The sequence below is a fragment of the Mchenga conophoros genome, linkage group LG17 (genome assembly GCF_057382185.1).
Source record: "Mchenga conophoros isolate Kocher_MC1m ecotype Shallow Benthic linkage group LG17, M_conophoros_male_GT1.1, whole genome shotgun sequence".
Lineage (NCBI taxonomy): Eukaryota > Metazoa > Chordata > Actinopteri > Cichliformes > Cichlidae > Mchenga > Mchenga conophoros.
In genome coordinates, this window is record NC_140542.1 from 7,991,123 (window position 1) to 8,018,053 (window position 26,931).

General features: G+C 40.7%; 1 protein-coding gene across 2 annotated transcripts in view; it reads right to left on the reverse strand.

Annotated features, from left to right (window-relative positions):
* The window catches only part of ddah1 (dimethylarginine dimethylaminohydrolase 1), an 87,065-nt gene that overhangs the window by 9,399 nt on the left and 50,735 nt on the right, over positions 1–26,931 (reverse strand). For both annotated transcript variants that reach the window (XM_085252802.1, XM_085252801.1), the window contains 3 exons: positions 17,362–17,461; positions 11,490–11,563; positions 4,726–4,845 (listed from right to left, as the gene is read on the reverse strand). In XM_085252802.1, coding sequence (XP_085108928.1) covers positions 4,726–4,845; positions 11,490–11,563; positions 17,362–17,461 — 294 coding nt within the window. The remainder of the gene's footprint in view (positions 1–4,725; positions 4,846–11,489; positions 11,564–17,361; positions 17,462–26,931) is intronic.

A 26,931-nucleotide genomic window follows, 5' to 3' on the forward strand; every position in this document is an offset into this window, starting at 1 on the left:
CTATCTATCTATCTATATCACTAGCTGGGCCCACGTCCTCATTTTAGTTTTGGCAGCGTTTTAGTAGGTAAAGGCGAAAGCTTGGACATGAATTGAGCTGCGGTTTGGGGAAGGCCTCGAAGAGGACTGGCGACGGCTCCTGGACCTGGCAGATCCCCATGTACTAAATAGAAGTGAAGAAGTTAAAGAACTGAAAAGGGGAGGGAGGGGCACGTAAACAAGGATGAACAGCTGGCAGAACTGGCGGAACCTATATAGATGAGAACCGGAAGGAGTGTGTTTGGAGGCGTGGTCCTGCTCCTGAAATTTCGATAATCTCCAATTACATACAGGCCACTGCACTGCATCCAAAAAGTGTGACGTCTGCTTGACGTACATAAAGGTTTAGAGGAGTGACTGTGAGAAAATGCGATGACACACTACTACAAATGTGGGAGAAAAACTGGTGCTTTGTGAGCACAGTGGGCTTTGTGGCTGTAGATGTTTTCATTTCACTTCCCACTGACAGGATCCATTGCACCAGGGAAGACAAAGGCATATATAGAAATTGGAAAAGGTCAATTACTGCAAGACCATTATATAGAAATATACATTACTCTGAACGTTTTATTATGTCCATTGCATTATAAGTCAAATATACTCACACTACTCACAGAAAAAGAAAATCAACCTTTTTCCAGTGTGAATAGTCACCTATTCCTATCCAAACAGCAAATGTGCTGTTCTAAGTGCTTTCCTGGGAAAGTATTCAGGACACAGGAAATGACACATGTTAGGGTTTCTGGCAGCACCATCATTGTTTGGTCAGGGTAAAGAGAGAAACAAGTGTGCAGTTAGTAAGAGCCAATAGAAAACTTAAGAGATTCATTGTTAAATGGACATGAAATCTCTAGAAGGTGCAGCATGTAAAGCAAACACATTAAGTAACCACTGTTTATATCAACAGAGTTGGTATAAAAAAAGATTTCACTGCGTAATATTATGACTGCTGCATTATAAAAGTACACTAAACTGCCAGCAAAGCTACTGTTTTTGTACATCTATCAGCTATAACGAGTTTTTCTATTTACAAATGGTACAAATGGTAAAACATCAGCCACAAATGGCACTCCTGGGCGCAGGGCTGCGGGACGAAGCACAGCAGTGTGCGCACATATGTCGGCAGATGCGTAATCAGACATTCCCAGGTCACTCGTGGGAGTGTCATGTGACTGCAACTGCCCTAAATGAAAACACTCAAGTCCATAGGGTGAGGGCCAACACGGTCTGTGACACACGCGAGTATTAAGAGTGAGTAAAATCTCGACTCCACCTAAGATCCCAGTTGTTCCTGCTTTACTCTTCATTTTCTCATTAAATTCAAGGGGAAATATGCGCATAAGGGAAATGACATACAGCAAGATTTCCTCATGTTTCATGTAAAATTTTGATCCATGAAATTCAATTAAATCCTCACCTGACTAATGAAACAGCTGGTTTTCTGTTCACTGCCAGACGCTGCAGCCAATCAATATAGGGGGCAGACCTCTTTTGTGTTTTTCTAAACTTAAAGATTCTTTAATTGAATCAAATCTTAAGCCTAAAGAACTGAAACGTATGGGAAATTATCCTAGATACCTTTACACAATAGTGGCTTTTAACGTCGTCATTCTGGATCTTCACCAAGTGTTAAACTACAGTCAATCGACACAGACTTAATTCGAACAATGGCTGAGGTCCAGCTAATGCACAAGAGTGGTAACTGGGCAGCAAAATGTAGTCATTCAAAAGCTACTCGAACTAAATATTTACTGGATGGTAATAAAATCCCTCTGGGGCAATGACAAACCTGAGCAGTCTAGAAAAACACCAACAATTTCCAGGACCTTATGTGGGAATCAGCAGAATCTTTATCTTGGCACCTGGTGTGAACATTTCTAATGCTCACTTTAGCAATCCTTCCCAGAAACTGCTTAAAACTTATGCAATACAGCTTCCAGATCTGGACAGGAAATGAGACTGAAATTGCTTCCTGTTGATGGACCATAAATGTTTGGTATTACTGGTCTAGTATTTTATTGCTGCAGTGTAATGTTTTCAGTGGAAAAGTACACAGAAAAAGGAAACGCAGGGGGAGGATGCAGGAAATTTCAGATGACATTTATCTAATGTTTAAGGCTGCTGCTATCGGCCTCTACAGCTGATTCAGGGACACAGTGGTATCACAAGAGGAAACCTAGAACATGCTGTGAAGGTCTAGATCAGGGTGTCAAACTTGTTTTACATTATGGGCCACATACAGCCAGAAAAAGAAGTACAGTTCCACTGATATGTCTTGTTTTCGCTACATGATAAGAATAAGAATAAGAAATAATTGTTTAAATTTACAGAAAACGTTCTGTTAGTACACGGCGCAGACTGTCCTGTAATTATTACATTTTTGTTTTTCTTTGTTTTTTCTTACTGAGTAAAAATCTGGGTTTTTTGCTTTGGATTTTTTACTTATTTATTTTGATATGCACATGGGGGAGGAAAAGCTATAAAACCACTTTTTCCAAACCCTGGTGGGCCGATTCTGGATCTTGGGCCTTATGTTTGACACCCCTGGACTAGATAGTAATGCCAAGTTTTATATTTGCTCAAACTAAAATATTGCGACAGCTATCAGGTGGATTGCTGTTCAATGTTGTTCGGACAATCATGGTTCTGAGGTGATATAAAGTCAACTTAGCTCTAGATTTTTATCTATGACTGTTTTACATGGTAACAGTGGTATGGAGTAAGTATGTAGTATGGGAGAAACAGAACAAGAAACAAAGCTTCAATATATAAATAATCCAAATCTGGAACCTACATTCTCCAACACTGGATTTGGCCATCAAAAAAAAAAATCTCCAACAGAACCTTCACCATGCCGTCACCTCATTATCTATAAAATTCAAGCGTGCAAGCATCCTTGAGGTGAAGATCAGACTCTGACCAAGAGAGAGCAATGAGCTCATGAATCAAGCTAGGCTGGATGAAGGGGCCACTGATGATCTACAGCCTGCCGGGCAGTCTGCTGTAGGAAGGAGGGGGGTAGTGCGAGATTACAGGGAAAGGGTGCTGCAGCCTCTGACACAGGCTGTATTTTGGGATGATGACTTCATGAGAAAAGCTTGACAGTGACAGCAACAGATGGATGATGAAATCCATCCGGTCATTCTGCTAAACACAGATACGCGGTGCGCTCAGCCTTCCTGAGCATAGCCGAAATACAAACTACAGATCGTCGATGCTATTTTGTGATTGCAAATGAGTAATGCGTTACTCAACCCCGTAATAAAAATAAGGGCAGGTCCAAATTTTCTTGAACGCCAGCAAAGCGCAGCTCCCTAAAGACAGAATGAATTAGCTGGGCTCCAACTTTAATTTGCACAAAGTGTCTGCTGCATTCGACAAGGAGCCTCGTCGCCAGAAGAGCTGCATCTACATCCCAAACGAACAGTTTGGATTCATTAAATCTGCATTCATAAGATCTCGTTCTCCCTCACACAAAGAACATTATCTAATTACAAATCCAGGGCTGTTAAAGGCCCTTTAAAACAGGAGCTAATTGCTGCGAGAGAGAGGGTGACGTAAGCCATAATTAGAAAGCGAGCAGTCTGTCATTAAGTTTCGCTAGCGGCCACTCTTCGCCCCAGTAGCTAATTACTGGGGTGATCAAACAGGCAGGAATCTTAATGAGCTGGCACTGGATTATAAATTAATTCTATTATGCAATGATGCATAGGTTCCTGGGAACACTTTAGCAATGCAAACATGCTTACAAAACCAACAGGGCCAACCTTGTGCTTCTCTCGAGTACTTCAGCCTTCTTAGGAAGAGCTGCCTGATGTTCTCTGAGATACACTAAACGACTTTTGCTTGATTTACAGTAACTCTGTTTAGTACTGAGCCAGCAGGGGGAGATATCATACTAGAAGGCAAATGAGGAATACTGCCAGAGGGAACCTGTCAAGCCCAAAGGTGTATGTGCTTGCCTGTAAGTCTTCATACTTATGTAATTATATATACACTGCCTGCCTTTGTGTTGTGTAAATACACATTTCGCTGAATTTCTCTTGTTTGTGCCACTGCAAAAGTTCACATGCTAATGTTTGGGAATTTTGGGGGATAATTCCATGGGAGGGATGGGCCGAGATTTATTGCACTGTCGGTGCAAACGAGCGATCCGTCTCTGTCGGGGTGTAAGCAGTCTCCTCTGTTCGGTCTTGGCGGTCCCCGGGTTTCTGCTGTTGGAGCTCGATCGATACAGGAGCCTTTTATGCAGTAATGAGCTCAAGCTGTTTAATGGAAGGACAATACAGTCGTAATTGAAGCTGGAGTGTGAGCGCCAGGGGCAATCCCTGCAGATTAGCTGAGAATATGAATTAATGGGGATGGATTTAGGTGACAGGTGGTTTCAATGTGCCTGGAGTGGGAAGCCGCCAACAAACTGTAAGTAAGGGAGTCTGCTCTGAATCAACACGTGCAATGTCCTGTCTTGTCGCGTTATTCTTTCAGGGTTGTTCATACTAACGGATCAAGCAGAATGTCAACCAAACGATGAAACAAAAAAAAAAAGGAAAAAGGATCCACTACTTCAATGTGCGTCAAAGTAAAGAAAAGACTGCCAATACATCAATTCACAGGTTTCCATGACTACAGCTAGGGAGAGCATAGTTACGGTGTACATACATAAACACACATACACAAGCTCCATACTTTGAGGGCTTTCTGTGCTGGTTCACTGGAGCCGATTACAATAAGGCCTGGTCCTCCCATGCTGCAGAAGCTCTTCAGGTGCAGGCCTTCGAGCACAGGCACAGTGGAAACAGCATAGTCCTGTAAAACACAATATCATTACAAACGCTTAATAAGCTCAAATAACATGACTTTCATTTCATGATGATAGGACAGGGTCAGGTAATGCTAATCATTTGGGGCTTGTAGCTTTAAATATTTAACAGGCTTTCTCATCACCTGCTAACAGGTTTCCTCAAGTAGTTCTTTACTGATAAGACAGAGCTTTTTATCTGAATGTGGGTGAACGAACGGTTTTAAACAAATGATACAAAAGCACGTTACTACTCAGCAACGATACTTCTCAATCCATTAAACTACAGTACAACAATGAGCTAAAACATCATTCATTATAATATAGGGCTATATGTACATGTGTGTGTAAAGTTTTACTGTAGATTGTAAAAGCTCAGCAGTGATCTGTGTGGTATCATGGGGCCTAAAGTGGCATTGAAATAAAGTATTGTACAGCTCAGTAGCGGAAAAAGCAAGATGGTCTGAGAGATGCTGTTGATCTCAGGGCTCATGGGGAGATTACGCAGCACCTTGTAGGAGCCAGTTCTTAAAGGCTTTTTCTGGCTGTGGGACGTCTGCAAACCAAATGTTGCCATTAAAAGTGTTACAAAAACACACGTTACATAAAGGGTACTTAGAAGAACTGGCAGCGATAACAGTTTTATTAACACCTGGATGCTGGTTGGTTTTCACAGAACCCCTGGAACGTTTCAAATGTTAAGTGTCTTACGTAAGAATCGCTTTAAAGATACTGCTAAACATCCTCATTTGTTAAGACTGTGTGGGAGGGTTTGATTGGATTTATAGCGACATCGTGACTGCCATCGCATTTTTCTTTACACGTTTTTAAAACCTGATTGGTGCACAGAAATGCAAAACTCGGCCCTGCCTGCCAGTGACCATAGCTGTTTAAACTAAGGCAGAGAACTTTAGCGTTCATGCAACCACTTCTAATGAGAAAAAGAATCATACAGGCTTCTAAAGCTCCGACCCCAAGGATAAAAAAACAATAAAAATAGGATTAAAGAAATCCTATCTGACAGCTATATGGCTTGTTTTTGCAGATGAACAGAACTGTTTTGGAACCTATAGTTTTACATTTACCTTTAGCCTTTAACGGTTGATTTTGGACTAAGAACTCTCATTAAAACATCCGTTGAAAGCCGCCTTCTTTGCAAGGATTAAAGCCTTAAGGCCACGTTGGAGTTGCAGCATATTTAACGGAAATATTGTTTTACCCCTGACTTTGTTTTGTTTTACCCAGCAGAAGGAATCGAGCGATTAAACATTAGATGCAAGGACTTAGGCCTTTATGTGGGAGAGACTTCTTAAGCCGGAGACGGATCCTACTGTGATTCGTAAACCTTGAAGTGAGACCAAGATGCAATTTAAAATCTGACAGGATAAAGAGACTCGAAGCTTATTTTCTAAGACCTTTTGTTCCTGAATACATTTGGATGACCTTATAAATTCAACTTCGCACCTAAGAAAAGAACTTTTCCAACAGACACCCATGTGTTTTCTTAATCACACAATGTGTTTTGAAGGGGTTTTTATAGCGTTCAGCTTCATAAAACTTACAAAGGAAGTGTACATTTTCCATCATTACACCCCATTTTTTCTTTCAACTATATGCTAACAGTTTTCAAGTAAATATTTGTATGGCACCAATAAAACGACACCATAATTCACCCAGTTATTGTGACTTCATCACACGAAAGACCTAAATTACCCCCTTTGCTGATGTCTTCCTAATTTCCAGTGAGAACAACTGAATTGTATAATCTTTTTATCATTCCTTATCCATAAACAGGAAGTTTCTGCGCAAAATTGGAAATGCAAGTCATGCATTCGTCCTTACCAAGATAAATCCTTAAGGGAAGAAAGGCTTGCTTTTCATCTTCACCAGCTGCCATGTTATTAGCTGAAAACATGACTGACTGAAGAAAAAAGGTAAAGCAAGCTGAGCTGGTCAGCACTTCTTACCCATGGCAGAAAAGAGGCGGTTTAACCTCTATATTACTTCCAAAATAAACGGACCCCATCAATAACACCAATTACTCTGACCTCTGTGCGGACCATAAAGAGATAATCAACATCTGTATGCAGTTGTGGAGTAGGCTACTAAATAACCTGGCAACAAAGTGATCCTTAATTTGAAAATGAAAGGAAAAAACAACAGCGACAGGAGAAATCCATCTGATATAAAACGGAAAGAACAACAATTGACGCTTAAGTGATTTTTCCTACTGTCTTTTGCCAGAGACGCATCATTAAGTCCTGTCTTATCAGAGATAACAGAAAACACAGAGGAATCCATAATGAGGAATTCAAATCAGATACAGATGGGAAGATGGAAGCACTACAGTAAGGCCATTCAGGCTATGGTAATGCGTTCAACTCTTGAACAGTATAACCCACCTCTGAACTTGTGTGTTAGCCAGCTTTTTGGATTTGTCATGACTGTTCAGAGGGAATCCAAAAGTGTTACGAATAGGTCAAGCAGAACATCTTCACTTTAAAAGAACAGCCAGCAGGATAGACAGGTTCAACCTTTGTGACCAACCACTGTGATCCTGTTTGCAGCCTGCTTGTCCAAGTCTTCCCTGAAGCTAATCTCTTGGTTTAGCTTGAAATATTGCTTTTATGTTGTATTTTTTTCCCCATGGATGTAGTAGTGAAAAGCAAGCCATGGCTAACAAATCTGCATGGAAACTGAGTGAATCTCTAGAAGTCCTCTAAAGGCACCGAGTAGTTTAAAGCAGCATTTTTTGATCTAGGAGTATCTTGACAATGTTGTCTGGCCGTAACTATTTGGCCCTAACAAAGCTGCTTGGGACTCCACTTCTGTCTAAGAGGACAAATGTTTCCTCAGCTATATCTCAGAACACTTTATGCACAACCTGATGGAATAAATGAAAACTAAAGGTTTGGGGGGGAAAATTTGACTACAACGTAGCCCACAATTAGCACAATCCAATGTTATTTATCTAAAAGCTCAGTAACACAATAATGAATTAAGTATCTAGAATGAAGCACAATTAATGATGATGGCACTATCGATTTACATCAGCATTTTCTAATTAGGATTTATTTATAACAAACAGAAACAACCTCATACCACGTAACACATTACACCCAACAAGTGGTGTTTTTTTCATGTCTTTCTCTGAGAAATTTAATTGGCATAAAGAAATTAATCTCTTATTAAACTTCATCCATCGATTCTCTTCCGCTTATCCAATTTTTAGAGTCACAGCGGGGCTGAAGCCGATCCCAGCTGTCACAGGGCGAGAGGTTGGTACACCCTGGGCAGATCCCTGATCTGTTGCAGTGCAAACACAGAGAGATAGAAAACCATTCGCACTCACATTAACACCTATTGGGCAATTTAGAATCACCAGTTAACCTAACTAGCTGCACGTCTTTGTGCTGCAGGAGGAAGCCGGGAAGTTTCTTTTTACCTGTGATAAAACTTTTGATGGAACTGTGAATGTCCTACAAAAAATGATTGCCCGAAAACTGGGATTACAGTTTTCCAGTAATGTAACACGTAACTGTCCTCAATTTGGACATAGCATCAGCTCTTTGTAAACATCTGGACGGCTAACACAAAGCTAGCGGAATAATGTTAAAGCTGAGTGTATGCAGACCCCAGATACGTCTATATTGTCAGTTGGTAATTATGTGGCAGTGTGATTCAGGCCACTTTGCTGAGAAGCATAAAAATATTGTAAAGGGAAGTGTAAAAAATACTTTCTTCAGAGAGTACTGAGTAATATTTGATACATTGCTTTTTTGAGTAATGACACTGACATGAGAATGCTGAGTATGAGAATAACAGTGTGTCATCACTGCAGTGATGAGTGAATGGAATGATTGAGGTTAATAATGGGACAGGAAGAAAGTGCCTGTGAACTAATTAAGAGGTTTACTCACCCAAATCAGCTTCATTTGTGTCATCAATTACTTTCTTTAATCATTATATACAGAGGTGGCAGAAGTTTGCACCAGCACTCGATTAAAAATGCCTCAAAGGCAGATGAAATCTGGAACTAGGATCAAACTCTTAATTGCTACAGGGACTTTTTACAGCTGCACTAATCAATACTCTCAGAGCGCAGTGGAGCTTAATAATAAAAAGTAGAAAGACCTTTTAAAACTTTATTTATTTTTATTCAGTGTTACACCCTCCTTTATGTATATATTTTGGGATTCAGAACTCATTGAATGCTAATGCTGGCTTACAATAAAAAGGGCTAATGTACCTCCATGTACACTCAGTGGGATGTCCTGAAAGGGTTTTCACATCTCCTAGCAACAACTGGTATTTTTTATGTCCACAAAGTAGCCTCAATGCTGACTGGTACATCGGATGTCCTCAGAGGGATTTGCAAAGTGAATACAGCAAAGGAAGAAGTGAAAGCAGAGATGGAAGACTATATACGATGAAGATATATAATGGCTCAAAAGGAAGGAGTGAGGCAGAGATGGATGGAGAACAAAATGGAATCAGAGAAAAAAAGGGCAGCAGAGCTTAATGAAAAAAAAACAAAAACAAGATGGAGTGATGATACTATTACCCTCCTGGCCTAAAGCCTCCATGATTGATATCATATTTATCTCCTCCTTTCTTGTTTGAGATTTATAATTGCTTGCAGAAGGCTTTAAAGAAAAAGATTATTAAAAAGAATGTTTTCATATTGTCAAGTCAAGTCGGCTTTATTGTCATTTCAACCATATACAGCTAGTACACAGTGAAGCGAAACAACGTTCCTCCAGGACCAAGGTGCTACATGCAACATAAATTTACAACATAAATTAACAGAAAACACTAAACTAGCTAACTAAGAGGCCTAGTTAGCTGGCTAGCAGAGACAAGACAGACTGACCTAACATAAATTACAACATAAATTAACAAAAACTAACTAACTATCTAAGGAAGACTTTTTTTTTTGTTAACAGAAAGCAGACAACAAAGTGCACGTGCAAATGTGCAAACAAGAGCAACAAAGTGACAGTGTGACAAAAAAAACACAACGTAACATAATAATAAGGTTTTGTGATGATGAGTTGAGGTAGTGGAGGAACAGTAAACATTCCTTAGTGCAGCAGCAAAAATTAGGAAGTAAAGAAGTTAGTGCAAAAAGTCCAGTAATAATATTGTGCAAAAGAGCATTTACAGGTTGGTGTGTATGATGGTTTGGTGGTGTAGGTCAGTGTGTTTGCGCTTGTGTTGATTAGTCAGTCCAGTCTCAATGTTTTGAGGTAGTTGAGTTAAGCTGAGTGATAATGTGTGTGTGTGTGTGTGTGTGTGTGTGTGTGTGTGTGTGTGTGTGTGTGTGTGTGTGTGTGTGTGTGTGTTTATCAATCCAGTCCCATTTTGCTGAGGAGACGGATGGCTTGTGGAAAAAAGCTGCTGCACAGTCTGGATGTGTGTGCCCGAATGCTTCGGTACCTTTTTCCAGATGGCAGGAGTGTGAAGAGTGTATGAGAGGGGTGTGTCCGATCAGCCACATTGCTGGTGGCTTTGCAAATGCAGTGTGTGGTGTAGATGTCCTCAATAGAGGGTAGAGAGACCCCGATGATCTTCTCTGCTGTTCCCACTATCCGCTGTAGGGTCTTGCGGTCCGATATGGCACAGTTCCCAAACCAGACAGTGATGCAGCCACTCAGGATGCTCTCGATAGTTCCTCTATAGAAGGTGGTCAGGATCGGTGGTGGAAGCTGGGCCTTTCTCAGTCTTCTCAGAAAGAAGAGACACTGTTGGGTTTTCTTGTGCAGGGAGCTGGTGTTGAGGGACCAGCCGAGGTCCTTCTCCAGGTGGACGCCCAGGAATTTGGTGCTGTCGACGATCTCCACAGAGGAGCTGTTGATGCTCAGCGGTGAGTGGTCGCCTCGTGTCCTCCTAAAGTCAACAACCATCTCTTTTGTCTTGTCAACATTCAGAGACAGGTTGTTGTCTTTACACCAGTCCGTTAGCCTCTGCACTTCCTCTCTGTACGCTGACTCGTCGTTCTTGCTAATGAGACCCACCATGGTCGTGTCATCAGCGAACTTAATGATGTGACTTGAACTGTGTGTTGCTACACAGTCATGAGTCAGCAGTGTGAACAGCAGAGGACTGAGCGCACAGCCTTGTGGGGCCCCAGTGCTCAGTGTGGTGGTGCTGGAGGTGCAGTTCCCGATCCGTACTGACTGAGGCCTTCCGGTCAGGAATATATTTAGGAAATATATTTGAGATACTACTTTTACTTCTTATGTAATGGATCAGTTGTGAACTTTTCCAGTGACAAGCCTTTACTTTTGCTTGAAACAATGGATTGAATTAGAATTGTGACTACAGCTTCCCTCACCTACACAGAACATTTGATGCTTTTCAGCCTATTATCTTTAGGTACAATTCATCCTCAGCCACTTCCCTTCTTTCCCGATCATTTGTAGTTGAACAAATGTTGAGCATTCGGGATCTTAAACATTATTCCTGACACTTTGTTTCAGTCCATGACAAAGACTTTTTAAACGAAAAGAGACTTCTATCTTCTTCAGTGGCCACACGTTACAAGCTAAAGAACCAACAGCAGCACAAACAAACAAGTGTAGCCCACATTCACCAACTTATTTGCATTTCCATGCAAGAATGCAGGCACTACTTTGCTACATAAATTCACCTTAAATGCATCTGCTAAGATCTCTGCTCCTCTCTGATTGGTCCGTTTGGAAAGTCCCACGAAGAACTCTCGACCTGTAGAGAGAATCTTTTAAGTATGTGAACAGAAAACCAGCAATACAGCAAGCATGAGAAGCTACAGTAGCAGAATACTCCAGACAGCACACCGTGTACTTTATGCATGCCTGCGAAGGGGGGCCAACTGTGGTTAGTATGGTGGCACATAGGCAGAAAGCCTTGAATGCCTGGCGAGGTATTGAGCAGCACACTGAGCTAAGGGATGGGCTCCTAATGTTGCTGCTGAGCCTTTACACTATAAGCCATTAGCACATGCCTTGCCAACAGGAAATGTTTCTAGCTCTGCCATGTGAAACCAATTTCAGCTGGAAGGAACAACAGCACAGAGCCAGTGTCTAGAAACCCAATTAACTGTACTGTGCATTTTCCTAGTGGTCTGTGAAGCGGAGAAGATACTGACCCACATTTTAACTCACGACTGTAAGTGAACATACAGAAAATCGAATAAAAGACCACCATGCTCTTGCTTGCACCGTGGTCTTACTGTGCAGAATGGCACATGACGGTTTTGTTTGTCGGTGGGATGTACAGCTAGGTTCACTGAGGCACCGGGTCATCGAGGTCACATGGAGGAATGCCTGTGTGGAGGATCTCAAAGCACAGATGCATATTTACAGACACGCAACTGTCTGCTCACAGAGTATGAACTAGAGGCTACCCTCTGCCATTTCACTACATTTCTAACAAGTAGAGTAGTCCTCATACAACCTAAACACAGCAAATCACAAAGTTCTATGTGTTGTTAGTATGCCTGTGAAGGTTCAAAGTCATCCAGCTCATCATAGTAGAAGATACTGAAGGTCTGGAACTGAAGGACCTTAGAACTGAAGAAGCTTCTCGGATGAGAGGTGAAACATCTTCAAGCAACTTAAAGAAGTCCAGGCACTTTTCTTTCCAAGCTCCTTAGACTATGTGTTGTTAGCTACAGAGTTTCTCCTCATCCCTTAAGATATTTATTCCAACAGTCATGACTTCAAATTTGCATGATATGAGACATTTCATGCTTTCAAAGACTTTGTTTTAAATATAAAGATAAAGGCCTCACTGTCAAATTTGTGTTTGTAATTATTTTAAACACTTTTTAAATACTTAATTGCACCGTATACAAAAATGTAGGTGGCCTTAAAAAGGTAACTTAAACAAAATGGTGAATGGCTGAAAAGCATGTCCAGCATGTAAAAGGCACTATTTGTTTCCAGATGATAGCATTATACTATATTTCTGGAAACAAAAGGATCACATGACTCCTCTTTACCTCTCTCTGTGACACAACAGGTTGGCCTCTGGTCATACACATTAATCTGTAGCAAAACAGCCATTCCTGAACCTCGATGAATTCAAACTACAAACTAAGGACTTGGGTTTCTTTGTGAAGTTTTTTTTTTAACCTGTACAGGTCTAAGTAAAAAAGTAACTTCCTCAAACTGCTCAGTGAACCATTTGACTGCATGACCCCCAGTTATTTAAAATGCAATTCATGAATGAACTGCAAGAGATTAAATATCAGGATGCTGATATTTACAGTGGATGAAATAAGTATTAGATCTCCTGCTGAATTTGTACATTTATAGTCGCAGACTGGAGAAACACTGCGGTGCAAGTCTCGGACGACAGTACACCTAAAGCTGGGCAGACACTGTGCGATTTTTTTCAGTCACGTTATTCAGCTCCTGCTCAAACTGCACGATTGACTCGCAGGGGTTAGACGTTGGTAGGTCACGATGCAGGGTTTCACACTATACGACCCGATGCTCTGATGCGACCTGAGTGCTCACACTGTGCCTCCATAAAATGAAGGTTATAACAGAAAATCTGTCGCTCGCTCTCGCTCTCTCTCTCTCTTTCACTCACACAGACACACCACCACCAACTTTGCTAAATTGCTAATGAAAAACATTAATAAGGCAGCTGTGATTGAGCAGCAGTGTAGATCCAACTATTTTCACGGTTGTTGTGGTCGTGATAATTTTGTGATGCCACATCGAAAAGGCTCGGATGAGCTTTCCGAAGTTCTACAAGTTGTGCCTCCATCGCTGGTGTCCAGATCACACGCTGCACAGCCGTGCTGCTCCGTCTTTTTCACAGACGTTTACGTGTTTGCGCGTGAGCAGTGTGAGCGGCTGTGTCACCACAGCCGCTTCTCGTTACCCCACGTATACTAAACGATGCACGATGAAGGCCAAAATCGGGCCGATCACCAAATCGGTTACACGACTCAAAAATCGTCTCAAAATGGGCCAAAAATCGCACAGTGTAAGCCCAGCATTAGAGCAGCAATGTTTGTTCGCTCAGAGAAAGAAAAAAAGGCTGCAAAAGTACAGAGAGGAATGGGAAAAGGAAAACACCTGGCTGGAAAAGTGCACGATAACACATATAAAGCGCACTGCACTGTGTGCCAGCGCACTTTTTCCATAGGCATGCTTCTATTGGTGGGCACATGAAGAACATGAGGGGCATGAAAGCTCGGGGAACCCTTTACCAATTTTTTGTCCGCCAGGCCACGGCAGAAGCAGATATGGTATGTAAACATTGGTTTGTTTTTTTTAAACCCTCTGGTTAAGGTTAATATGGGCATGTGCAGTGAATATCAGCGCTATGTGGCCAGAAGTGTGATAATATAATTTATTTTGTGTAATAAACAACTGCAAGGATAAATGATTACAACAAATAGATGACTAATACATAAAAGTAATACATAGATTAATAATGATGATGAGTTATGATGTGTAATCATGGGAACAAGTGGGTTTACAAACAGGAGCAGCTGATTAGCATTAGAAAAGCTGAAATAATACCTCAACTGAAGCCAACTGTACTAAATGCATATGTGCACTGTTACAAGAATATTTTTCGTTCTATTGTTTTCTATTAATTTATATAATTTTAAGTTAAGCAGGACAGTTCTTTTAAAGAAAGATTTACTTATATTCTCAAAAGTTAAGCATGACAGGCTTCTGTTTAAGAAAGAGACCTGTTTTACTGTGTTAATGTTGTCATTTTGAGCTAAAAATAAATGGCTAAATGATCATTTGTTTCCCATATGGTCATATCACAAAGAATATGCATCTGCTTAAATCAAATTCAAGTCAAATGGTTAAAAAATAATTTCACACACAAAAAAAAGAGCTACCACACTGGGAAGGGTGAACTGGGTTGCCCGGCCCTGGCCACGAGGTGTCCCTTATTTATTTTTCAGGGAGTTGGCAACCCTAGTTGCAAGCAAATATATCTGAACTCTCACCTAGAACATAAGCCTACCTACAGTGTGTGCAGGTGTATGTGTGTATGTGTGTGTGTGGCTCGACCTCACACAAACTTTGTCTTATGAGAAGAGAGGCCAATTCTCATGTGCATAATAACCAGTGTTGGGACTAACGCGTTATTAAGTAACGCGTTACAGTAACTACATTATTATTGTGGTAACGAGCACGGTAACTAGTTATTATGCCAAAATCAGGAACGCGTTACTCGTTACTGGGATTTAGATAGGGTCGTTACTCGTTACTTCGTGTGGTGGCATCGCAGAGCTTCCACAGATTCAGTAACATTAGCAAGTGGTGGAGGCAGCAGGTGGATGAAGGAAAAGGGAGGCAGAAGGAAAAGAGACCCGAGGCGGCCGACGGTCCAAGTGTGAACTGAACTTCAGGTAAGAAGTTATGACCTGCAGTCTCTCTGGGTCAGATATGAACCAAGTTTAGGTGGAGTTTATTTTTGTTATTCTGACTTTTTCCGTACTGCGTGCTAGCTAGCATGACGGAGTTTCTATACAGCTGGGTGGTGCTATGATGTTAATGATGTTGAACTTTATTTTGTTCATAAGTTATTAGAGTTGCCAACCGTCCCGTCTGGTATTCAGAGAAAATATTAAGCGTTTCTTATTGAGGTGAAAAGGAACAGTTTGTCCCGTAATTCAGCTACAATGGAAAAGACACAAAGCTGGAGTTATTCTGTGTTTACGCTGCACAGCTGCCTCTTCTTCTTTCATTCTCCCCCCTCCCTCTCCCGTTTCTACTTCAATCATGAAAACTGATCAATGATCAGCTGATCGGCTCTCTTGTTTGTTTATCGCTCACTTTGCGCCGAAAGAGGAAACCAGCGGATGTCGCGCTAAACAACAGCAGCACGTTTAAGCTTGATCAGCTGTTGTTAGAATTTATTTAATATTAATTTCTAGTATCAGCTGATGTTTGCTGGAGCCACAGCTGTAAACCTGCTGGTCATGATATGGTTTGGTTATCTGGTGAGAGGGAAACATGAAGATGAAACCAGATGTCCTTACTGAATCATCAGAGCTGAACAGGTGATGGAGAAACAGGTTTACCTTTTAGGTGACATGAATGAGTTGAAGGGAAGTTATGAACTGTTTCTGAGAGACAAATAACCCCAGGATCCTTTTTTAGGTAGCTGACAGCTGGTAACTGTGCAGGGGCGGGTCTAGCAAAGTGTGGCCAGGGGGGCATGTAGGGCATTAACAGGGAATGGGGGGCACAAAGAAATACTTTTCTTTCTTATTCTCATTTAAAATGTCTAGCTTTTAAAAAATAATTATCTGAATCCTACAACATACCATCAAAACAGTGTACATCACTGTCACAACAGTGTTTATTTTCATTCAAGGGCTTTATGATTTTTCCTATAATGGTGGGCCGGTCTCTAGTCAAAATGCCCGGGCCAATTTTCTGTCCCAGTCCAGCCCTGTATGCAGCTCATCTGCAGTCTGGTGTTGCCTACATCTTCCTATTCAGAAGGCAGAATTTCTGAGTTCTGAGTACAATCGAAAGCACCACGACTGCAGTTTTTGTGTTGGATGTATGTGTTGGATGGCGCACATGACTGTGACGTAGGCTAGAATCATGGCAGCAGTCAATGACGGTCCAGGCGTGGGATTTCTCTCGTGGAAATATGCACATTATCTTTTCCTTTCTATTGGTCGGTGGCACAGTGCACTTGTGGCAAGTAAGCAAGCTAGAAGACTGGCAAAGTTATGGAAGCAACACATTAACAAGAGAATTCTGAGTAAAACCAAAGTTACTTTCCCTAGTAACTAGTTACTTTGAAAGTAACGAGTAACTTGAAGTAACTGAGTTACTTTTGAGAGAAGTAACTAGTAATGTAACTAAGTTACTATTTTAAAGTAACTTACCCAATACTGATAATAACCTAACTGAAACTATATCTGTAATATGTTGAATAAATGTTTTAATCAAGAACCTCTACTAAAAGCTTAATCAAAAGATATAAATGAATAAAAGACAATAATGAATAACCTGGTTATTCAAATAGCATCCTCCCAACAGCTCCTCAAAGTAACTCACACTTAGACTCTGCTTTAGTTTCACTTTCACAAACACGCTCTGCAAAAGCCTGCGCTTCTTGTCTACTTTGGCACAGAGCGTACTCAGAGTTAGGCCTTTCTTTTATAATGCAATGTAATCTGCATATAAACATTTAAGATTATAGATTCAATTCAACAGTTTAAAGTGGTTATCACTGCACCTGTAATAAAGGCTAATTGGGTGCCAATATGTTTAAACATCTGAATGCAATAACAATACTGCAGATTGTATTATTAATGCAATGGTAATGATGATGATTATGACCAATAGCAGCAAAATATTTTTCTAATCCCCACAATATATTAATATCTTGGCTGGTTCAGATCTATGAAGTGGTGTTATTGATGTTGTGGGACTCAAAAATAAGAGGGAAGTCTCAGTTTGCTGGTTTGGAATGACCAGACAAAGGTTAATGAATAATCAATAAAATACAGTGATTGAAGAGGCAGAGTGACGTACCCGTAAAAAGGACATCTCCTCCATCCAGTGTCGCATTCTCATCAGTCATTTCCACAATGTTCAGATTTAAATCCTTCAGAGCCCCTTTCATTGCCTCCGTCTGGCAGAAAAACAAGGACACAAACAGAATTAAAGTTAAAACATGTGTGCACATAAAAAAACAAACAGAACTGTGATGACTTACAGTAAACTACTTCAGCATTTCCTAATATTATGATATGATCCAGGATCTAAATACTGGTTCACGAGATTGTTTGTAATGAAAAAAACTCTTTTATCCCCAACAGATTATGGTGACATTACAGTGAGCCATGAAATGATGTCATTTTGTAAGAAGTGCGTTAAAACTTTTACAAGGCAGAAGTTGTGGAAAAATAGGTACGGTGAATGACCAGCACAAATTTAGCACAAATACTTCCTGCTGTCCTTCTGTTCTGGGTCATCTGTCTTTAATAAGCTTAAAAGGAAGGGAATGTAAGGATGGCTGCCACCTGGTGATTATTAGCATATATAATGGAATACATCTCCCTCATGGAATATTACGGGAAATCCACACTTCACCTGTATGTCCCCTCTGCTGAACTCAAAACCTGGGGGAAAGAGCTGGTCTGTTTTTGGCTCAACCTTCAGCTAATCTCCTCTCTTGTCTGACCGCCCAGTGCGATTTTACTGTCTTGTTTTTTGGGGTTCCTGCGGGAGTAGTTTCCAAGGCCAGTCATGTTAGCAGGAGCATCAGTGTTTCCACAGGCCCTATCTCACTATGACCTCAGCCTGGCCACTATAATGCCTTTGCTTCTCTTCAACTGCAGAAGGCCAAAGCATGAGGTCATCCAGGTAGACTGCCATGTGCTTCCAGATAACACTGGGGAGGCCTGCAAATACACAGATTTACCTTCTCACCTGCGCATACATCGGCAGTGGTGCACAAAGGCATCCAAAGCAGGTGTACTGGAATCGCTAGCACCTAGCAGGACATTTGGACAACTAAGTGGCTTTATGGCCCAGTGATTCACAACCCGAATGGCAAACTTCCAATCCACTCACTTTCCAGAAGTAAAACTGTGGAATCCTCTGTGTTTCGTCTATATTGCATGTTCATCTCAGTTAACCAGGAGGAACACAGCGTTCTTCCAAGAAACTGGGGTTCACAAATTCATTAGTGGTTTCTTAAAAGCTCTGACAGCAAAAGCGTGCAGTACATAAAGAGCTGTATAGGTAACAGTTAATCCCATTCATTTTTCTTTGTGCGTTGCCAAGCCACACTCTGCTTTCTATTTAATTAGGTTTGTAGATAGGTTATGTGAGAAATAAAAGGTTGAGTCAGGTCCCGAGGAACGATCCAGATGGGTGAGAGACATCTTGTGCTTTTGATGTTTATTCAGTTCATGTGTTATGCTGCCTTTGTGTGTCATGGCGTTGGAGTCTTGGCATGTCCTGGCAAAGTTTTTCCTTGTGCCATCACCAATTCATCACACATAATAAAACTTCAGTCAAATGAGTCAATTCAGACACTGATTGATATGGTTGGAAAAAACCCTGTTAGTGATGCCAGGTCTGCACACCAAAGCTGAAAAGAAGTGACTATTTATATATGTAAGCAGGCATACTTTTTACCTACTGGGCCTCACATACCAGCCAGTGTTTCCTTCTTATATAAGGCATCCCACTACCTCAGTACTCTGGCATTTCCTCTGGAATCACTGGAGATGATGTGACCTGACCCAAAGGGTCCCCAATCACCACATGAACCATAATGGCCCCCATGAAGTGAAAGCATCTGCCCTGTGGGCTGTGCTGTTCTGTGTGTGGCACATGTGGACATAGAAGCTCACATGACTGAATTACATTTCAGTACAAATGGAAAACAAGAATAAAAAGTGGTTTTGTAGAAAAATCTGACTTCAAAAATATAATGAATTAGTAACATGTCACCACAGATATATTCCTACCCAAAGATGGCAGGCTACAGACATGTTTTCCTTTAAATCAGTGGCGTAGGTACAAATGTTTTCTGTATTTGGAGACTTTGGCCAATCACAGATCTTCACAGTCAAGATTAGGGGAGTATTACCAAGTCAAGAAGGGAAACAACTCTATGTAGGAGCAGATTAAAAAGGGGACTGCCGTCTGGGACAATGGGGTTTGAATCGTGAGGTTCTCTGATGGGAGAAGCAGGCTTGCTTACAAGTCCAGAGTGACTTGGGAGATATGGCTTTCAGAATATCTGCAGGTGGAGAGCATCACAGAGCCCACACTACAGATTGGCCCCTGGCAACATAAAAAAATTGAACAGGTAAAACTGGGATGCTCTGGATTTTAGCCACTAGTTTTGGGCAAAATGCTTATACTTTTGACGAAATGCTTTTCATAACATTCAGATACAAAGAAAAGTGTAGTTAACACTCCAAACATGTTGTTGCAACTCATTTAAATCAATCAATCAATCAATCACTCATATTCTACAAATAATAATAAATATTTCAGGTCCTTTGGATTCAGTCTTGCTTGGGTTAGAAGTACCGTTCTCAAAAGAAGCACTACAGTGACAATAAACACATGCACCTGTTTGTGTGTGTTTGTGTGAACTAGGGCTGCCACGATTAGTCGACTAGTCACGATTACGTCGACTATCAAAATCGTCGACGACTGATTTAATAGTCGACGCGTCGTTTGAAGCTTTGTAAGATCACAAAAGACGCAGGAATAAGTAGCAGGATTTAAGAGTGTAATAACGGACTGAAACAGAAGATGGCAGCACTGCATGTACAAGGATGCCAGCTGCCGTTAAACCCCGAAGAAGAAGAAGTAGCTCCGTCCCAGAATTCATAGCGCAGCCCAGCTCTGTTGTCAACAATGGCGGCAGCTAGTTAGTTTTTATATTACTCTTATTATTCTTTCCTGGTCACAAAATAAACGTTTAACATATTTTCAGGCGAGAATGTAGCTGTGTAAACCTCAAATATCTGCTCAGTTTATCAAGACCACATATTTTCAAAAGCGCTCCGACGTTTTCGGAGACGTCTGTTACCCACTAGCTCGATAGCTAGCCGGGGGCTAGGCTAACTAGAGCCGTGAGAACACCGGACTCCCGGCAAATCGTTTTCAAACCCACTGCCGTCACTTAGCTTAAAATGTTATTGTTTGGCTTTTTTTTAGTATTTTATTTGTTCCTGAGTAAATCGGTTTGGCTGAGATTAAAGTTATAGTTTTTACACAGCTGAATAAACGTCAAGCAGACAGCTGATTATCAGAAGTGTGAGATGCTCGAGAATTTACTCCGGTGTCCTGTTATATTTTAGATAGCAAGGAGTTTATTAAACTTCACCGAAACAATCTGCAAACTTCATTAAACTTTAATAAACTATCATCTTGTCTTTATTTTTAATTAGCACTTAACTTAAACACTTAAAGCTGTAAGCTAATGATAGTTATATAAGAGCAGATGCTGCTGGTGCAATAAGCTGTACGCTGTATGTCCAATGGATGATGATGTGATTAGTCGACTAATCGCAAAAATAATCGGTGACTAGTCGACTATCAAAATAATCGTTTGTGGCAGCCCTAGTGTGAACGTGCATTCATATCTTTGTGGGGACCAAAATCCCGGTCCCCACAATTTGAAGGCATTTTTGAGACTCAAAATGTGGATTTAGCATCAGGGTTACAATTAGGTTATGGTTAGGTTGAGGGTTAGACATTCATTTTTGATGGTTAGAGTTAGGGTAAGGGGCTAGAGGAAGCATTATGTCAGTTAGATGTCCCCACCAGATATGAAATACCTGACATGTGTGTGTTTGTGTGTGTATAGATTTTCTATGAGCTTTGGTATTTCAAAACACCTCTCTGTTGGCAGCGGCAGGAAGTTTTTCTTGGCTCATGTGCGGCCCGCTTTCACATCTCCATCTGTCTTCTGCTTATTGTTGATGGCCGGTTTTGAGGTTCCCTTCAGCCTGTTGTAACAAATTCATTTGCGTAATATATTTGTGTATATATCTGTGCATAACCAGGAGTATAAAATCCCTTTTTCTGCTCTCATAAAGACTGGTAGGAGCAGCGAGGATTCTGTTTTGATATGGTAACCTGCAATTTATGTCTCGAGGCTTTATTTTTATACATCGCAGCTGTATTCTGAGACGTTAGAACTTAAAACACGTGTGGTACACATGATTACATTATACTAAGCGGTTTCTAAATCTTAAATCTCTGTGTCTGCTGTAGGTCTACTGGAACACAGCTAAATTATTCACCTTGTAATTTTGCTTGTGTTTCTTTAGATAGTGGCATGAGGTGTTTCTTTTTGAGATCTTTGAACCTGCTTCACTTTGTCACACAGGTTCTGATTAAGTGATTTCTGGATTCAACAGGTCTGCCAGTAATCAGACCTGAGTGTTTAGTGAAACTGAACCCAGCTTTCCAAAAAACATGGATAATCACAGTTAATTCATGATTTAACAAGAGGGGCAAATACTTTTTCACACAGGACCAGGATGTTCTGGATAACTTTTCTCCCTTAATCAATTAAATCATCATTTAAAAACTGCATTCTGTATTTACTTGGGTTATCCTTGTCTAATATTAAAATGTCTTTGATGACCTAAAACATGCAAGTGTGACAAAATATTAGGAAATCAGGAAGGGGGCAAACACTTTTCACACCACTGTTGTTCAGCGCTTAACTCAGTATGAAGCCCCGCCAAAAAAAGGTTTACTGCCACTGTACACACAGCAAAATCATAATTGATATCTGGTGTGCCATTTCTTGCCACGCTGGCTCTCCCTTTGAGACAGATGTCGATTCGGCTCTGTGACCAGCCGGTTGAAAGGCGTAACAATAATGCCGTCCCCATTCCTTTTCTGTACCTTTCACACAGACTGTCGAGGCAGAATAAAGGTGCAACAGTCCCGCCTTAAACGGGCTCTGTGAAAGGGGCTTCTGTCTCTCACATTCCCTCTATTCTCTTTAAGCCCTCGTGGCAGGGTCAAGAATGCTCCTACAGTGACTTCTCATGCAGAGTGGCCTATTATCTCTCACTGTGAGGGACATCCAATACCCGTCCTGCCTAGGTGCCAACTCGCTTTGCCAGTCCTCCTTCTCCTCTCCCTCCCGCAAACCATCCTGTGTTCCTTATTCTCTCCTCACCCCTTCCCCCTTCCTCCTACTCCCCGTTGCCCACCAGAGTGCTTGGCCAAGCGGCATGCTGTTAGCCAGCACCCTGCTTTGAATGAAAAAGGCCTTTTAAAATTCATTAGAGGCTGAAGGCTCCGAGGCCAGTCGGTCTGCCTGCCACATTCCTGCCGTTCCTGCACAGGACAGGGGAGACGGAGCAGAGAGAACAGCCCTTTATTTGAGGCTTTTTATGGACCAATTCTCCCTTCTCTCGCCCCTGGTACCCGTGGATATCGCATTCTGCTAAAAAGGACCATCAGTCTGATAGAGCGCAGTGCATTTGGAAAGGGAATTGAGTACATAACAATAGCATTCCTGAGGGTCATCCTAGCCTCCCTACACCAGGCAACAGAGTCCCACGCTCCAGTATAATAGGGATACAGCATTCCTGAGAGTCTAACACACAAGGAGGTGGAGTGACAGTCAACTGGTATTGTTTGTCAGTTTATAACGCACATAAAAAAGTTGGCATGTAGTGCCAGGTGGTTTGTGGTTTGGCTACAAACTATTATTTTTCTGATATCTTGGTTTGGATGAATTTGACATAGTTGAAGATTCCGTTAAAACAGTTAAAAATAACAAATGGAAAAATATTTATCTTCATTCTTCTACCTCTGACTGCTTAGGAGAGGCATAACAAGCACAACACCAAACTATGCTAAACACTACACTGGCAATCTTCCAAACTGGCAAAATAATCAGCAAAAACACATACATACACTCAGTTTGTCTCTTGTGGTCAGACAATTTATGATCAATATCAAGCTGTTGTTGCTTGTCTGCGGTTAGTCAAAATCAAAAATGGTGAAGATTATGAAACATGGTGGAAAATGGGTAAAAGAATCCATAAAAAACATAAGTGTTCGATGTGGATCATTTTTCATTAAAGTCCAAAATACAACACTGGTGGAGGATATTCTTGTAGTTTAACTCTGTTTGGGTGACCACAATCTCAGAGAAGATATACAGAGACGATGAAAGTTATTACCCCTCCTACTGAATTTAGAGTTGTCAGAAATTTCACAAATGCTGTTTTTAGAAGAGGAAATGTTTTTCATCAAACTGTTTCTAAATATACCAGTTTTCTTTAGAAAATAACAGAATTAATTAAAAAAAAACAAAAATTACCAGGGTCAATATTATTAGCCCCCTGAAAAACCTTTTAATTGAACCCTAGCAGAAACCACTGCTATGCAATCATATGTTTTAACTTTGTAAAAAAGTTAAAACTGAGGGTTATCTTCGAATTTCCAAAGGTTTGAGCTGCCACGTTAGAAAGCATTATGGCATAATCAAAATAAATCATAGGACGCGTTTCCAATATATATATATATATATAATCACTGGGTGTCTTTCCTTTTGTTATATTTTTTTAAGAGTTCAAAATATGTTAATTACATAAATAAAATGTAATTTTCTCTGTAGCACTTCATGGATTTCACAAGCAATAGACCTTAGTGGTTCACACAAAGCATAAAGGTAAAAAACAATATATACAGTGTTATCTTCATTTTAGATGTCAAAAAGTATTTGCGGCTCCCAGTGTTTTCTTTTGCGTGGAAATCGCGTCTTAATGGCTCTTTGGGTGTTAAAGGTTGCTGACCCCTGGTCTAGACTGTCATTTTGTTTTCCAACATGACATTGACTCAAAACATATATCACTCCTGGTGAAGAACTACCTCCAGAAACCCAAAGTGAATTGACTGACTTGCACAAAGCCCTGACTTGAATCCCATTTTAAAATCTGAGAACTGAAGACCAAGGTCCATTCCAGTAGACCACCAAACCTAGAGAATGGCTTGGATTGCTTGCTGGAATTGTGACATAACTGACTGTTAGGTTTTGTTTGTTATTAAATAATTTTGTTTCTGTGTGCAAATTAAAATAATGTAAGAATCCAAAATATGTTACAAAATCCTCGCTCCGTTTAACAGCACTTGGGAAACACTTAAAAAGAATTACATTTTCATAGTTGGAGTTAATAATTCTGACCTCATCAATAGCTGGCATTTTATCAGGTAAACTAAAAACTAGAGATGGCACGATACCACTTTTTTATGTCCGATACCGATACCGATATCATAAATTTGGATATCTGCCGATACCGATATGAATCCGATATAGTGTTTTTTAATCAACAAAACTGTTTTTTAAAATATCTTGCTGCATTTTGCAAGTCTGCAAGTTCATACTCAAGTTTAAAACAACAACTACACTAAAGCTATTCTGTTATACCTGTATACAAAAAAAAATTTCATAGTTCAGCAATACTGATCAATCTAATAAACTTAGACCTACACCATCCTCCCTATTCTGGTATTTTAAAGAGTACTTAGCGTAAATATTAAGCAGCCTAACTAATAGGGTTCCAACTCCCAGCAACAACAAAAATAAATAAATAAAAAATAGGGAACCACCCCTCACGCTCCACCTCATGATGCTTAATCAACGTAATCAACCTTAATTTGATGCAGTGTGGAAAAAAAATGCACAGAAATCAATTATTTTTCAAGAAATATTAAATAGATTCAACATCTTTCTTCAACAAAATTGCAGACTGCACAGATGGTACCTTCCCAAAGGAAAATGTACTATAGCTTACTAGGATATATATATTAGACTTAATAGTCACTATATACAGTAATTGACTTCTATTCATTTTACATCAAATTAAAACTTTGGGTGTCAGATAATTATTTATTAAAAGCTTGACATTTTAAATGAGAATAAGAAAGAAAAGTATGTCTTTGTGCCCCCTTTTCCCTGTTAATGCCCTATCGGCCCCCCTGGCTAAACTTTGCTAGATCCGCCCCTGCACAGTTACCAGCCGTCAGCTACGTAGAAAAAGATCCTGGTGTAGAAAGTAATATTAAATAAATTGTAACAACAGCTTATCAAGCTTAAACGTGCTGCTGTTGTTCAGCCGCTGGTTTGCTCTTTCTGGCGCAAAGTGGACCAAAAACAAACGAGAGACAGACTCGCGACAGAAAAGCCGATCAGCTGATTTAAGCAGTTTCACGATTGAAGTAGCAGCCGGAGAGCGAGAGGCAGTCGCTCGTTAAGCTTAACGTGGGATTGCTTTACAAACATTCAGAGATGGACTTACACACTTGCTTTACTTCTCTCGGGGATAACTTTGTCGGAGATGAAATGCCGGGTTGCCATCGAAGCTCCAAATGCTATCCAGACCACCGACAGGTCCCGCATGCCACAGCTGCTCTATCACGTGATGCATACTGCTCCGACGTTCTGAGGCGAGTTACGGCGTGTTGCAAGTTTTGTGAGGTGCTTTCGTGATATTTAATGGATCGGATTACATTTTTTATTTTTCTCCGATATCCGATCCAGTAATTTAGGTCAGTATCGGACCGATACCGATATGTAATATCGGATCGGTCCATCTCTACTAAAAACAGGTGCCAGCTGCAAAGTTATCGAGAGTGGACAGTACAGTTAAATCACTGAAAAGTTCCACAGAGCTTAGGGAATCTGCAGACTCAGATGATTACGATGTAATTTAATCCATCAATACAATAGGAGCAGCCTTAACATTTCTCTTGGAACCTGAAAGGATTCATAATAATAAACAACCAGTCTCTAATTCAAATAGCTCAATACAAAAAGTCAATAAAGAAAAATGAGGATTGCTTGCAGTGACATATGAACGCGCGTTTGAACAGGGAGCCTTATGCGTCACAGCTGAAAATTTGGCTGGACATCCGGGACGCAGATGACGATCGTGGCAGATAGCAAATGCCAAACACAGAGAGATGTTCAAAGACAACAGAGCACAAAATGGGACTAATGACTGCCTTTTAGTCCAAACGACTAGACAAAACTGACAAAAGGAGACATACAGAGCATCACAGATGGGTGCATACATGGGAAAATGTGCCCACTCTGATGCTGCAAAAGTGGTCAAATGGCACATTCTTAAAGGAAGCTAACGTTGAGGGCTAACAACAGCATGAAATGACAAAAACTCATTTCTTGTGCAGCCACAAGAAAACAAATCCTCTGTGGCCTGTCTCTGCATTACCTAAACAAATCCTTGATGTATGTTGGAACATACCTGTGGTTAACCAAGCCATGACATCTTCTCTCTTTTTTTGCAACCCACTCTCCTTTAGCTTTAGGATTACATAAATGCTAAAAAAAAAAAGTAGGTCAACACAAAGGCTTGCACATTTAACAATAGCAGATCACGAGACCCTTGCCCTACATCCACCACAAGGTTCTGGCAGCCTGCCTTATTAAAAAAGCATCTGCAGCCAAACCTACTCCACTGTCAGATAGCTTTTACTTGGGTCTGCCAAAATGTCAGAGCTCTGAGGAAGAAAGCGACACACTGTAGTCGGGCATGGGCTGAGATTGGTGTAAAAAAGAAAAAGTAAATTGAAAAG